At 47.4% G+C, this 14,873-nt stretch overlaps 1 protein-coding gene and 1 long non-coding RNA gene across 2 annotated transcripts in view; both read right to left on the bottom strand.

Moving 5' to 3' along the window:
• LOC137438757 (ferritin heavy chain B) overlaps positions 1-13,864 on the bottom strand; it is a 41,504-nt gene extending 27,640 nt beyond the window's left edge. Inside the window, exon 1 of the mRNA XM_068134081.2 lies at positions 13,569-13,864. Coding sequence (XP_067990182.2) covers positions 13,569-13,679 — 111 coding nt within the window. The 5' untranslated portion in view covers positions 13,680-13,864. The remainder of the gene's footprint in view (positions 1-13,568) is intronic.
• LOC137438758 (uncharacterized) lies at positions 10,910-13,562 on the bottom strand. Its single transcript, XR_010986784.2, has 2 exons — positions 12,995-13,562; positions 10,910-12,584 (listed from the first exon to the last, which is right to left on the bottom strand). It is a non-coding gene; the product is annotated as an uncharacterized LOC137438758 (long non-coding RNA).
• Positions 13,865-14,873: the final 1,009 nt, after the last annotated feature.

Here is a 14,873-nt window from a genome sequence, read left to right as displayed (position 1 = left end):
ATGGATGGTCAAGGCGACGGGATGCCGGTGGGGGAATTAGAAGAGGGGTTAGGGGTAACCCAGGACCAGCGGGAAGAAATGGAGGAGGAGAGAAATGGTGAGGTGGTTGAGGGGGTTTCAGGCGCACAAAATGGCGCCCTCACGCACGTGGCTGCAGCGGCACCAAATTTAGCCGCGCCCGTGACCGTAGCAGCACCGGTGGATTTAAACTTTTTTATGGTGCAAATGGAGGCCCTTATGGCCAAGAATAGTGAGCAATTGGGAAACCAAATCGGAGGTTTGGAAAATAGAATGGGGGGCCAAATGGGGGCAATGAGGGACGAAGCGAGGGGTACCAATGAACAGTTGGGAAATAAATTTGAGCGATTAGAAAATCAAATTGAGGGGTTAGACAATAAATTTGAGGGGTTAGACAATAGATTTGAGGTTAGGCAATAAATTTGAGGGGTTAGACAATAAATTTGAGGGGTTAGACAATAAATTTGAGGGGTTAGACAATAAATTTGAGGGGTTAGACAATAAATTTGAGGGGTTAGACAATAAATTTGAGGGGTTAGACAATAAATTTGAGGGGTTAGACAATAAATTTGAGGGGTTAGACAATAAATTTGAGGGGTTAGACAATAAATTTGAGGGGTTAGACAATAAATTTGAGGGGTTAGACAATAAATTTGAGGGGTTAGACAATAAATTTGAGGGGTTAGACAATAAATTTGAGGGGTTAGACAACGGGATAAAAGGGGTGAAGAATGGGTTAACGGGGCTAGAAGACAAGATGGAAGACAAATTGCGGGAAATAGGGGAGCAATCCGCCCGGGAAATCAAACAAATGGGGAACCAGATAGAGAAGGTGAAAATCGGGTTGGAAGGTAAATTGGATGCTCAGAGGAATGAATTGGAATAGATTAGGGCGGCATCTACAAAAGAGATGGGAGAAATGGGGGAGGAGATCAGACGGGGTGTGGGTGAGGAGTTCTCGGGGGTACGCAATGAGGTAAAGCGAGGTGAGGAGCGTATGGAGAAAGAGGTGAGAACTAGTAAGGCTAGGTTACAGGGGGGCATAGAAGATCTAACGAGGGGAGTGGAACAGCTGACGGTGGGACAGAGGGAATTAGTGGATCAAGTGGAAAAGAACACCAATAATCGGGGGGTTAAAGGCGACGCAGAAAGACAAAGAAGGAACTTATAGCAACAAAGAGGGAATGTCAGATGGTACATGAGGGATTGACAAAGAGGTTGGACGAGGTGACAGGCAGTGGAGACAAAAGAACGGGAGGTGAAGACGCACATAGAAACGGTCAAGGTGGCATTAGAGGAAGAGATTGAGGAGACGCACCGGGAAATAAAAGAGGTGAAGCAAAAGTTAGAGGATGTGGAAGAGGGGGTAAGTGAAATTAAGAAGAGACGGAGGGAAACTAAGAGGGAGATAAAGGAGGAGGTGATGGAATATGTACAAGGTCGGTGCTCAAATCGTGATGGTGTGCTTGCTAACCAAATAGAGAGTTTGCAGGTGGCGGAGGAGTTACGGAGACGAGGTGCCAAGGTGAGTGGCGATATACTCGGAAATGTATATGGTGTGAAGGGAGATTCAGTCGGCTTTGGTGTTGGTGTAGACCCGGGTATTCGTGAGAGGCCGCGGGTAAGGTGTGCGACAGGTACAGAGTGTGAAGGAGGAGGTGTGCGTGAGGAAAAAGTGCACGCCGAGGAGTGAGTGTGCTGTCAAGAGCGAGTTGGTCGTAGCACGTGTGCGGGGGGGCACATGGAAGCGCATAATGGGGAGTGTTACAAGGGATGTAACGAGAGAATGCACACCTGTGGTGAGTGTTACGGAGGGTGTAATGGGAGAGTGTGCGAAGAGGATGCGCGAAAAAGGTGTGTAACTGAGGGGTGCATGATAAAAGAGTGTGCGGTCGAGAGTAAGGGTGAATGCGCGACCGAGTGTGGTGGTGAGAGTAGTGAGAGTGACACGGAGCACGAGTTGGTTGTGGCAGGTGAGAGAATGTACACCTGGAATGGAAGGATGCACACCTGAGATGGTCGAGCGCGTGCGGGAATGCACCCTGGAGTTAGTAGTAAAGCACGTGATTGGGTGTGCAAGTGAGTACACACCCGTGGTCGTCACCGGGGATGTGACCGAGGAGGGGGCGCGAAGGTGTGTTGGTGAGGTGTGCGAACGACGAGTGTGTGCTAAAGTGTGCGGTGGTCAGAGGAGTGACGAAGCCTATGAGTGTACAGGGGGGGTGTGTAAGAGAAGGTGCAATGACGGAGAGCATCGAGACAGCTGGATGTGTGCGCAAGGAACGGAACGCGGGGTTTGACCATGCAAGTGAAGCATCGACGCTAAACGGGGTAGCAGTTAGATCGACTTGTAGCCGAAGCGAGGCCTCGGTGCGTGCCGGGCTTCGCGTGCCGTGGGAACCAGCGGGGATCGTAACCACGGCGGTTTTGAAAGAACCGCCGTACGCGGTCCACGCCGGGCCGCGCGCTCAACGGCCGCGTCCATGCTCCGCTAGGCGGAACGGGCGGCCCGGTAGGAAGGGTCGTCACGGCAACCCCTTGTGGTTGAGACGTCCCGGCAGGGCGAGATCGGGCCAACGAACGGCTCCGTGCCGAGATGGTGCGTGGAATCTCGGCCCGAGTAAACCTTCCCTGAACGAAGTGCCGGACGGATCCAACCGCGTGAGACGAACAACCCGCATTCATTGCTCGGCTGTGCGAAGCCGAGCTTCGGAAATGAATTGGCGCACTGAGAGGCTCAAGTGAGTAGACGTGTGAGGGTGACAGCGTAGTGAATTTGACAAGCAAAATTTGTGATTGGCAAAAATTTGATGATTGGCAGATGATTGGTAGAGTGATTGGCAAATTTTTGATTGGTTGCAATTGGATGAGCCAAATTGATAGTGGGAGATACCCGATGTGAGGGGGTGGCAACTACCATCTCTCACAGCGAGGGGGCAAAGGAGCAATAGTTTTGTGGGGTTTGGCAGTGAAAACTAGCCTGGGAGGGTTAGGATAAAGTGTGTAGGGATCTAGAGAAGATGACCATAGGTAACTAAGTTTAAGTAGCAACAATGGACAGGTAGTGGGGACAGAGGGTCGTTGGATTATAATGACGAGGGAGCGCAATAGTTTAAAGGGGCGACTGGGAAGCACGAGGTTCAGAGGGGAGAAGTTAGATCAGATGATGCCGAGTGTTTGAGGATCGAAAGTGTATGGAGCAGTGTATGACTGAGTAGTGGTGATTGTGTGTTGTGTTGACCAAATGGTCCAGGGAGGAAGGAGGGTGCAGGAAGCACCAGTAGGAGTGATTGCACAGGTGTGCAACTACAGGTGTATGGAGAATGGTTGTGTGGAATACATTGAGTATGGAATATATGGAGTATGGAATGGATGGTATGGAGTGAGTATGGTGAAAACTGTGGAGTGGAGTGAATGGTGCGAAGGTGTGAATGGGGAGAAAAGTGGACCCCTATCACGAATACCCGGGGAGGGTAGTTTAAGAGTTAGGTAGAGGGAGTAGGTAAATTGTGGTTGGATATTGGCATCTGTGGTGCGTGGTGCAAGAATGGTGTTTGGATGGGTGCATTAGTGACGTGGAAATGGCTGGGAGTGGGGCCTGTTAGTGTGTGTAATTGGTTGAATGGGCACTCCACCACTGTGAGGATGTCGGCCAGGTGAGGCCACAGGTGGGCTCTGGGAGCCGGTAGAGTTGTTGTGGATGGGGCCCGAGGATCCGGAGGACGGACCCGGGTAGCACAGTGCCAGAGAGGGCACCGAGTGGGGAGAGCGCCAGAGGGCCTTCCCCAGTTAGATAGGTTAGGGTGAGGAGCAGGTAAGCTCGGAGGCAACTGCAGTGGTGGTGGTGTGCAGGTGGGTAGACCTGCTGGGAGAGCCACACGACCCAGTCCTGAAATTGTGCAAGGGCACAGGGAGTTGAATCGGGGGAGTGAGATCCCAAATTGATGAAGCACCACAGTTTGGCCAATGGGAATTTGGTTCTTAAAACCGCATAGAGTAAGATGGCCAATGGCTTGGCAGGGAAAGACCCTGGGTAGTGTAAAGTGCGTTAATGTCATTTAGAAGATAGTTAGGATTGAAATCTCCTTGCACCATCCGCATCCACTCACCTGAAGTGACGCTACTCCGCACCATGCCATGGTTATTATTGTTTTTTGTTGTGCAAATGTTTGGATTGTGAGATGCATCATGACCTGGGTGTGACATTGTGCTTTGTGTTCCATCTCTCCCTCCTTATGAGGATTGATGATGAATTGGTGATGGCAAATTTTGGTTAGAGGGATTGTGGGGACGAATTTGGTATAGGGGAGATATGGGGAAGACGTGACAGTAGTGACGAATTTGTAACTGTGTAGGTTTTTGTAAATACGGGGAGGGTCAAAGGGGGGGTAGTGTAGGTCACATGTGGGGGGCGTACGGTAGGGACGAGCTTTCTCACTTCGCTCTCCGTACGCACCTTGTCCGACATTACCTTGTTTGATGTGTACCCTTGCGCCCTTACCTCTCACTCCCCTGTCTTCTATCCCCCTGTCTCCCACCCGAGGACTGTGCTCTCTGGGCACCGAGGGGAGCGTGCGGGAGTCGGCTATTGTGTACCCGAACTCTCGCAACCACAGCTGCCTGCATCGATGCACCACTTATGGACCACATGGGTTGGGGCATGGCCCCTCTGCTGGAACCGGCCATGATGGCCCGAGATCTTGCTGGCGGACCTTGGTAACATGGCACCTATGCCATACAGGTGAACCACTCATAGTCGGTCCCTGTGGGGCATAAATAAAAACGGACACGTTTTGTGCATTTCATTTTATTATGTCCAAATAGGCCGCCAGTAAGAAGATGAAGAAAGACAACATCAGGAAGAACATTGGCCAGCAGAGGGAGCCGAAGAGCAAGAACACCACCAGGGGTTTGTTTGGTTATTTTTATTATGAACTGTGGTAACTGTGCACCGATTGGTGCTTTATGGTGTTTTGGTGCTTTATGGTGCGTCGATGCAGGGCAAGCTGTCTACACCTCCCCAAAAGAACAATCACAGGTCCTGGGTTAGTTTTGTAAATACAAGTAGCGTCAACTGTAAATAATGCTCCCCCATCGTTCATGTTGTAGTTTGAAGACAATTCCGCAATTCGGTTCGCTGTGTGCGTAAATCTGTTAGATAGGGTGCAATGCAGCAGGGGGACATACTTATTTGTGTTTTAGAACTGTCACACTCAGGGTCAGGTTGAATGTAGAGGGAACTACACCTACGTGCCACACTAAAGGTAAAAGTTTAACAGGCCCGGGACGTGCCTAAGAGGAGGAGGGTGCAGTGTTGTGGATTTGAGAATTGTGCTGTGTTTTTTTTTTTTTAATTGTAGTGTAATGAATTGTTGTAAAAATCACCCTGTGTTGTGTGTAAAGGTCAAAGGTCGTCCCTTAGTTAGGCCATATACAATCACGTAGCAAATCATAGATGTCCCTGTTCAGTAGTTATCTCATTATGTGTATTAGTTTAAGGCTCTGTTCCCACTAGTTGACACTGCATTGCACCAAATGAAATAAGGTAGAATCCCCTTTCAATTGCCACCAAAACACAATTGCCGGCAGCGTTCGCTGCCCTTTGGCTGGGGCTCGCTCGAATCGCCCCAAAACCTCCATTACGCACGCGGTCAAGTTGGGAAAGAAAGGCGTGTCTCCACCTCGTCATTAGAGGGTGGGGCCAGGAGAGCCCCTACAACCAACCAAGCACGAGGGGTTTGGCTTGAGAGGGCGTTGGAAGAACGATCGGGGAAGTTCGCGAAGGCTAGAGGGTGTGGCCGATATAACCCGCGGCGGGACGCCCCCACCTCAGATGAGTCCTGGGAGAGCACGCGACGTCCCCACGGCGGCACGAAGAGACGATTGAGGAAAGACGTGAGGGAGTGCCTGTATTGCGGCAATAGGCCAAGACCCTCGAGGCCCTATTGCCGGTCGGTGAGACGCGAGGCCGTTTTTGCCGGGTTTTCGCCTCGAGCCTGGAGCGTGAACCGCGAGCGTGGACCTCAACGCCTGAACCATCTGCCCCGGACCACCTGCCTGGACCCTTCGCTCCACCCATTCCTGCCATAACATCCTTTTGTGTACGTGAGTTTGTTCTGTGTGTCTTGTCCCTGGGAATAAGTTAAGCCTGTTTAGATAAGTTAATATTTGCACTGTCTCCTTCCATTCTTTGTCTTTATTTTATTATCCTTCCTTCTTCCTTGGTTTCTTTGATTGTGTAAATAGTAATTAGTAAATAAATCGTATTTGTATTTCCTACCTTGGTTCTTCTTCTTCTTCATCTTGACATCCGTTCGTTTTTGTCTTTTCCCCATTGAAAACCTGTGGCACGATTTGGCCAACGTTCAAGAATCGGGTCTAGTCCTTGTTAATAGTTCGTGCCGCGGTTGATAAAACCGCTCGGCAATTAACATCTGTCCACGGTACGAACGGGGCTGCGCACCTGCCTTTCCGGAGGTAGCTGTTTAGCGTCAGGAGCGGAGACGGCCAGTGAAAATAGAAGGGGGGATTAACCCCCCCCCCAAGGGGAGTGCCGTACTCCGGTTCCGTAACAATATATATATATATATATATATATATCGACACACACACACACACACACACACACACACACACACACACACACACACACACACACACACACACACACACACACACACACACACACACACACACACACACACACACACACACACACACACACACACACACACACACACACGGCATTTTAAGGCCATTTTCCCTGCAAGAGCGGGGGTTAGCCTTGCAGTCCCCATGACAATCTTCTCCATTTTGCCCTATTTTCTGCATCTCTCCTTGTTAACCCCCTTGCCCGCATTTCTTCTTCGACCGTCTTTAGCCGAGTCTTTCTCGGTCTTCCCCGTCCTCTACGTCCTTCTACATTCATTTCCATCACTCTTCTCAACCAGTCACTTTCATCCTTCCTCAACACATGATCAAACCATCTCAACCTGTTCCTCTTCACAGCATCAATCAGAGGCTCTATTCCCATCATCTTTCGCAATTCATCATTTGTCTTCCTCTCTCTCAACGATACTCCACACATCCACCGAACCATTCGCATTTCCAGCCTTCGTTGCTGCTTTACGTTCATTACCCATGTCTCGCTCCCATAAATCATAACACTTCTCACATGCAGCATACACCTTTCCCTTCAGCTTCAACGACTCCCCTCTTCGTCAGAACACCACTCAGTTCCCGAAACTTCTTCCATGCACATCTCACTCGAGCAACCGTTGCAGCGTCTGATCCACTTCTCCAATCAGCATGTCTCCTCGGTAACAAAATGTTTCCACGCCTTCCAGCTTCATGCAGTCTCCAAGATCCAACTCAACATTTCCTCCATCTGCAGCTTCCTCTGCGCACACCTTACACTTGAATGTAGCTGCCACACTGGTTAATGACCCTCTCAAACCACTACATTTTTGATGAACCCACTCAGCCCACATTGTACATTGAATGGAATTCACTCCGACACCCTTCCTGCACACAGCACACGGCCACTTCCCAGTTCTTTCCACCTCACCACATGCTTTACCACTTGCCATCACCTTTGTCTTTCCGATATTCACCTTCAGACCTTTTGTCTCCATACATTCCTTCCACTTGTTCATCTTCTCCTTCAGTCCATCCATACTTTCTGCAATCAACACTCAGATCATTTGCATACAACAACTCCCACGGTAAACCCTCCTTTACGTTCCGAGCGAGCACCTCCATCACAGCTACAAATAGTAGTGGACTTAGTACCGACCCCTAATGCACTCCCACCTTCACCTCAAACTCACCACTGTTCCCGTCCTTCGTCCTGACAGCTGTGCGTGCTCTTTTGTACATTGCCATCACTACTCTGATCAACCATTCCTCCACTCCTAACTTCCTCAATGCCCATGTCACTACTTCACGTGGAACCCTCTCGAATGTTCTCTCCAGATCAACAAACCCAAGAAACAACTTCTTCCTCTTCTCCATGTACTTCTCCTGCAACTGCCTCAATAAAAAGTGCGTCTGTCATTCCTCTTCCTGGCATAAATCCAAACTGCATTTCGTCAATCTTCACTTTCCTCCTTATCCTCCTCTCCAACACCCTTTCCAATAACTTCATTCCATGCTCCAATAACTTTATCACTCGATACGAGCAACAGTCCAGAGTGTCACCTTTCCCCTTTTATAGAGTGACGAGGGTACTCAGTTCCCAATCCACTGGAATGAGGCCTTTTCACCAGCAGATTGCATATCTCTGTCATTCTCTTCACACCCCAATTTCCCGCTGGCTTTTTTTTCTTTTTTTTTTGTATACAAGATCGAGGCTCGTGAAAGAGCGAACATTAATCATACAGAAAGACACACCGATACATAAAACAAATAACATCGGGAGTGGTAGACAAGATGGGGAGAGAGGGGGAAGGACACAAACACAACATTTGAGAGCAGGGACCGAGAGACATGGAGACATCGAGAGATCGAGAGATCTGTGTGAGGGAGAGGGCTTTGGGGGGGGGAGGCATGGGAAGGGGGGGATTGGGAGAGGTATAAAACATATTGACACTGCCAGAACTTCCAGGAAAGAAGTTGGAAATTTCAAACAAGGTGGATCTAGGGTGAATTAGGGGGGTAGAAAAGATCAAGGTTTTGGATGGGGGAAGATAAGAGATGGTGGTGAACAGCTGTTTTAAAGACCTGGAGGGAGGAGTGGGATGGAGGGGAGTGTGGAAGTTTGTTCCAGAGGCGGGAGAAAAGAGGAATGAAAGTGTGAAGGTGAGCAGAGCCGAGATTTCGGCAGTTTAACCATCAGAGGGTTGCTGGCAGATCTTGTGCGACCTGTAGGAATATTTGGGGGACAGAGCACAGAGAGAGCTGGGGGAGCAAGGCCGGAGAGGAGTCGGTAGAAGACAGAAAGACCACCTACCTGCCTGCGGTGAGTGAGTGAAAGGCCCTCAGAGATAGCTTCATCGCGGGAGATTCCAATGATTCTGAAAGCTTTGGTTTCAACAGCGTGAAGCCGAGCTAGGTGTGCGGCAGGAGCACCAGCCCATAGGGGAGAACAGTATTCCATTGAGCTGCGGATGAAAGCCTTGTATGTGGTGAGGAGCTCAGGTGTGCCTAGGAATGACTTCGCACGACGGAAGATGCCCAGTCGGCGACTGGCTTTGGAGGCCAGCTTGGAAATGTGGTTTTCCCAAGAAAGATCATGGCAGATAGTGAGACCCAAAAGCTTGAGCGACAGAACTTCTTGGAGAGGATTGTTGAGAAAGTAGATGGGAGGGTTGTCCAGTCGATCTTTTCGGAGAGACATAGTAAGTGTGAGATTTGTCAGGATTGAAAGACATGTTCCACTTGTTTGACCAGTCTGATTTTGTCCAGGTCTTCAGAGCGTGAGGAGGCTGCAGACTGCCGATCTGAGGGAAGAGGAATGGAGCGGCAGAGAGTGGAGTCATCAGCAAAGAGATAGAGGATTTTCCAGAGAGTCGGAGAGATCATTGATAAAGACCAGAAAAAGCACAGGGCCCAGCACACTGCCTTGGGGAACTCCAGCCTGAACAGGAAGGAGAACAGGAACAGGAGATGAGAGAAATCCATTCAGGGCCACACGTTGACTACGACCAGAGAGGAAGTCCGCAAGCCATGCATGGAGATTTCCATGGATACCATAGGAGGAGAGTTTGGTGAGCAGAGCTGGGTGCCAGACCGTATCGAAGGCACGTGATATGTCAAGGGAGACGGCTCTGATTTCCTGTTTGGCATTGAGGACCTCCATCCATTGTTGAGAGCAGAAGCAGCATGTCCAGAGTAGAGTGACCTGGTCTGAAACCAAATTGATGATCAGAGATCAAGCCATTGGAGAAGAGGAAAGATTTCATATCCGAAGCAATGATGGATTCCATGACTTTGCTGATAATTGGGAGTAGGCCGATTGGTCTGTAGTTGCAAGGATCTGTTTTTGCACCTTTTTTGTGGAAAGCGGTAATGTTTGCCGATTTCCAGGATGCTGGCAGATGTCCTTGAGCAAAAGAAAGGGTGAAAAGAACATGGAGAGGGTGAGATAGAGCGGCAGAGCAGGATTTTAGGACCCGTGGGCTGATGCCGTCTGGTCCAGTTGCAGAATCAGAGTCGAGGTTAGACAAAAACTCCTCCACCTTGTCAGGAGAGAAGAACAGAGTCCAGGAGCAGTTGGGTTCGACTGGGAAAGGTGGGAACAGAGAGAGATGGGTTTGGGACTAAAGATTTTGAGGCAAACACAGAGTTGAGGCATTCGGCTTTGTCACGTGCGATGTCAACTGTGTGGCCATTTGAGGTAAGGTTGGGGCTGGAGGGGGAACAAACACCAGAAACGGATTTGACCAGACGCCACCAGGATTTGGAGGAAGAAGACAGGTTTGAGAGTTCCAACATATCTCCCACAACTCCTGTCAGCCTTCCCGCTTTTCTACTCTTCATTGCTTTTATCGCTTCCTCCACTTCCTTCTCAGTTATCTTCTCTGCCAGTCCTAAAACTGGGTTACTCTCCATGTTGCCATCCCATTCATTCTCTGTATTCAACAGCATTTCCATATATCCCTTCCATCTTCCTTTAATTCCATCTGGGTCCACAACGATTTGTCCCACTTCATCCTTCAAGCAACTCACCCCCATCACATCACACCTCTTTCGCTATCTGCTTTGCAATCCTGAATACTGCTCTGACCCTCTTCCAAATCCAAGCGTTCTCCGAACATTTTCCTGCATGCCTCCTGCTGTTACGTGCTCCTCCCCAAACCCCGGTCACGGTGTACCTCCGAGCCCCGAAAGGAGTCACGGCAGAAAGATGCGTTATTCTGTATGTCAAAGATCAATGGTGAAACCACACCAATTGTTACCAACAAGTATTGTATCAAGATCACACAAGAATAACAGTACAATAACAATATTAATCAATTGTACAACCAATATATCATTCCTATGATGGTACCATCAGTTTCGTACAATATAACTCACTGTGCTCCAAGTGAGCGAAAATAACATTCCCAATGTCTGTCCCAGCTTCAAACCAAAGTCGATCCACGCTCCAGTGATCGTCAGAATGATGTATCGAGACCAGAATCCCGCTCGGTTGACAGTCACACTGCCAAAGATGGGCAAAGGTATCCTCAAGAGGCGACTGGGAAATCACACCTTCGGGTATGGACGTTCAACGGCTCAGACGGCGAACCGCAAATTCCCACTCAAAATCCACGTTACACACACACCAGATTAACGTCTGGATGGTTGTGAAAATGGTTGAAGCGAGGTGAAGAGCCGAGAGCGATGCGAAATCGGTCGCGAGGCAAAATGGCCAACCGGCCCGTTCGAGACGTAACGGCTCTCCAATGATTCTCTTCGGAATCAACCGCAAAACCTGTCATGCAGGTTTATCTGTCACAGCGATAACAACTCTGTTGCAGGAATCCCTTTCCCAGGAAACCCAAAGTTCACTCGTGACCCCCGTTCGCCAGCGTTTGTTCAAAACCTCAACGCAGCTCGGCTTCTTCTCCGACCTCACTTGCTCTGCCTCTTTCTCCTCTTTTCTTTCTTCCTCTTCGTCCGGTTCCCGATCCGGTTTCCGGTTTCTTTTAAAACACTAACTTTTTTACATTTTGAAAACAGTTATCTCCAATTCACTTAAACGATAATAGTACATGCAACCAAAAATGTTTACAGCAGATGAGAACCACAACAACGGAAGCGACAAATCCGTAACACATGCGCCTTTGCTACCTCTTTCTTTGCAGCCTTCTAACTTTCATGCTCTGCCTTTTCTGCCCCCATACCCTTTGCCTTCTGCCACCCCTTGAACTTCTTACTCTTCTCATCAATCTTCTTTCCAACTTCATCATCCCACCACCATGTTTCCGAGTGCCTCGGTGGTCCTTTTGTCCATCCACATACCTCAGCAACGGCTCCCAACAGACTTTCATTGACATCCAACAGACTTTCATTGACATCCAACAGACTTTCATTGACATCCAACCACTTTCAAGCTCAACCACATCATCCTCTACCATACTCAGCCTCTCTTTTCATGCCTCCCTCACTGTCACCTCTTTCAACCTCCACACCTTCATTCTCGGTTGGTACTTCACCTGCCGAGCTCTCCTCGCACCTTTCACCCTTATGTCGCAGACAACCAAGTGGTGCTGTGAAACAGCCTCCTCCCCCGGGATCACCTTTGTGTCCCGGAGGTGCCCCCTATCTCGCCTACGCACAAGCAGGTAGTCAACGGTTGTCGTCGAGCCAACTGACGTGTATGTAACAAGCTTATAATCCTCTTTCTGGAACTGAGTATTACAAATCAACAAATCAGCTCCATCAGCAAACTCCAAAATCCTTTCACCTTCTCCATTTCTCACACCATATCCGTAACCCCCATGAACTCCCTCAAAACCATCCATACTCCTTCCCACATGTCCATTTAGGTCTCCTACCACACCAACTTCCTCATCTTTCACGTTTTCCATCAGCTTCTCTATAGCACACCAGGACTTGTCCTCTTCATCGCTCCGACCAACCTGCGGAGCATATCCCGGTGACGTTCACCAAGAGCTTTCCAATCATTTTCACTATCAATCTATCACTCACTCTAGTCACACTCACCACAGTCTACAAACTCCTCAGAAAACAGGACACCAACACCATTCACGCCTTCTGGGCACCCTTGCCACAATAATCAATATATATATATATATATATATATATATATATATATATATATATATATATATATATATATATATATATATATATATATATATATATATATATATATACACACATTTAATGTCAAATTAATGAATTGACAACGCATACTATCAATATCATTGCAAATGCACAGAGGGAGGGACAAGTAACCATTGTTCAAATATGTAAGGATAGTTTCACAAAGCAACCTATTGTGACTCTCCCAACCTCGTTTACACACCTTTGAAATTTTATTAGAGACCACGACACAGATGCCAATCCCTTACGAAACCCACAACATAACGCAATCGCGTATTGAACCGAAAACAATCTCCGATGTGATGCAACCAACAGAAGGTCTGAAAGTTCGAGGTCGGATCGTTACAAGAACGAAGCGCAGGTAACGATATAAAAGGTTCGTTCACCTTGATGGTTTCTGTAATCCAAGGAAAGAGAATGAATAAAGGAATGAATAAAAAAAATTAATCATTAAAACAACCTTTGGTATCCAAACACCAAATACAAGATAACCGCATCGTATCCACAACCACCAGGTTTGTTTTACACCGATCGCAAACAGGTAAAATAATTAATTAAATTATTGAATAAATTTGTTGATTTTACCAAAAAAAAAAAAAGTTTATTAAATTATTGAATTTTCAAAAATTATTGAATTTTCAAAAATTATTGAACGAATAAAAACAACAACAAATAATTGGTAATAAACAACGATAATAATAAAGCAGAGAAGCAGAGGGAGGATAAAACGAAACAAAGGAAGCCCTGAAGAGAAAATAACGTTTGGCCGACCTCACCATGGACTGGTAGACGTACGAGGCGTCCATCTCCTTGTTGATCTGGTTGTTAACAGCCGCCTCACATGCGTCACTGTAATTCTGACGAATTTGGGATGCCTTGGTGGTCATGATTGCTGTTGTTTCGTTTCCGTTCAAATGAAAAAGAGAGAAAGAGGTGAAAAGGTAAAACACACGAAAGCACAGGTGACTAGTTCCGTTCAAGCACTGTTGAAGCGGGAACACAACCCTGTATCTCGCAAACTGTAAACGAGCAATCGAGGGAGATGCTTATATAATATTGTGGAGAAATGGGCGTGCCTTTCTCTCTTTCTCATGAATTATTAATCATATGGAGACTTCTCATTGGCTGGCGGCATTGGATGTTATTGTATCGGATTACATTATACAAGTTAATTTGCTCCGTTTTATGTCAGTTATATTTGATATATAGTTCGGTGTATCCGCGTACCTTTTAAAAGCTCCTGCTTCTAAAAACCTCTATGTACGGTAAAACATTCTAGGAAGGACAAGGATTCAAAACAAAAAACATGATAAAGCAATGTGTGTTTTTTTTTTCTCTTTTCTGGTTATTTTTCTACTTCATTGGAAAAATCACAACGAGCAATCACGATGGAATATTGCAAAGCGCCTGTGATTATACACCGCCCATGTCATGTTTACAACAATCGAAGTTCGACTTTACTCACATAAGAGAGCAGTCAATACGATTTTATTTTTTACTTTCTAAGTTCAAAGAATATCGGACAAAGCGTTATTATCCTGACAATAAATTTATATTTGGGTTCGTACGAAGTACGGAGTCCATTGACGTTGCAGTTGCGCTGCCATAGCAACCCGAGAAATGCGCGCCAGGTGTCTCATTCCTCTCGAACGTTGTGGAGACGGACTCGCCCATAATGAATCCTCCTCTGCTGAGGTAAACCGCATCACGTGACTGGATTTACTTTCCGTCCTTGTTCGCGTACTGTTTCCAAAGTCATCATATTATATCCCTGATTGAATTATTTTATATGACGAGATCGACGTATTTATTGGAAGGAGGAAAAATGGAAAATGTCTTCGCTGTTTTGCGTATGTATATATTATTATTAGCATTAACTTGTCGATTTATATATCGTGACCCTTTCCCCGTTTAGTGAACTGCAGGTCACGTGGTGGTGACGCACGAATGACGGAGCGCCTTGGCGCGTGATTGTGACGTCACGTGCTGCGTGTGCATGACTCTGCACAATTTGTTCACTTGTGAATAACACGTATTATATAATGACTACATTTGGTACTTTTACTGTTAATTATGCTATA

The sequence above is a fragment of the Myxine glutinosa genome, chromosome 13 (assembly GCF_964187855.1).
Source record: "Myxine glutinosa chromosome 13, kmMyxGlut1.1, whole genome shotgun sequence".
Lineage (NCBI taxonomy): Eukaryota > Metazoa > Chordata > Myxini > Myxiniformes > Myxinidae > Myxine > Myxine glutinosa.
This window is presented reverse-complemented; position numbering and strand designations above follow the sequence as displayed.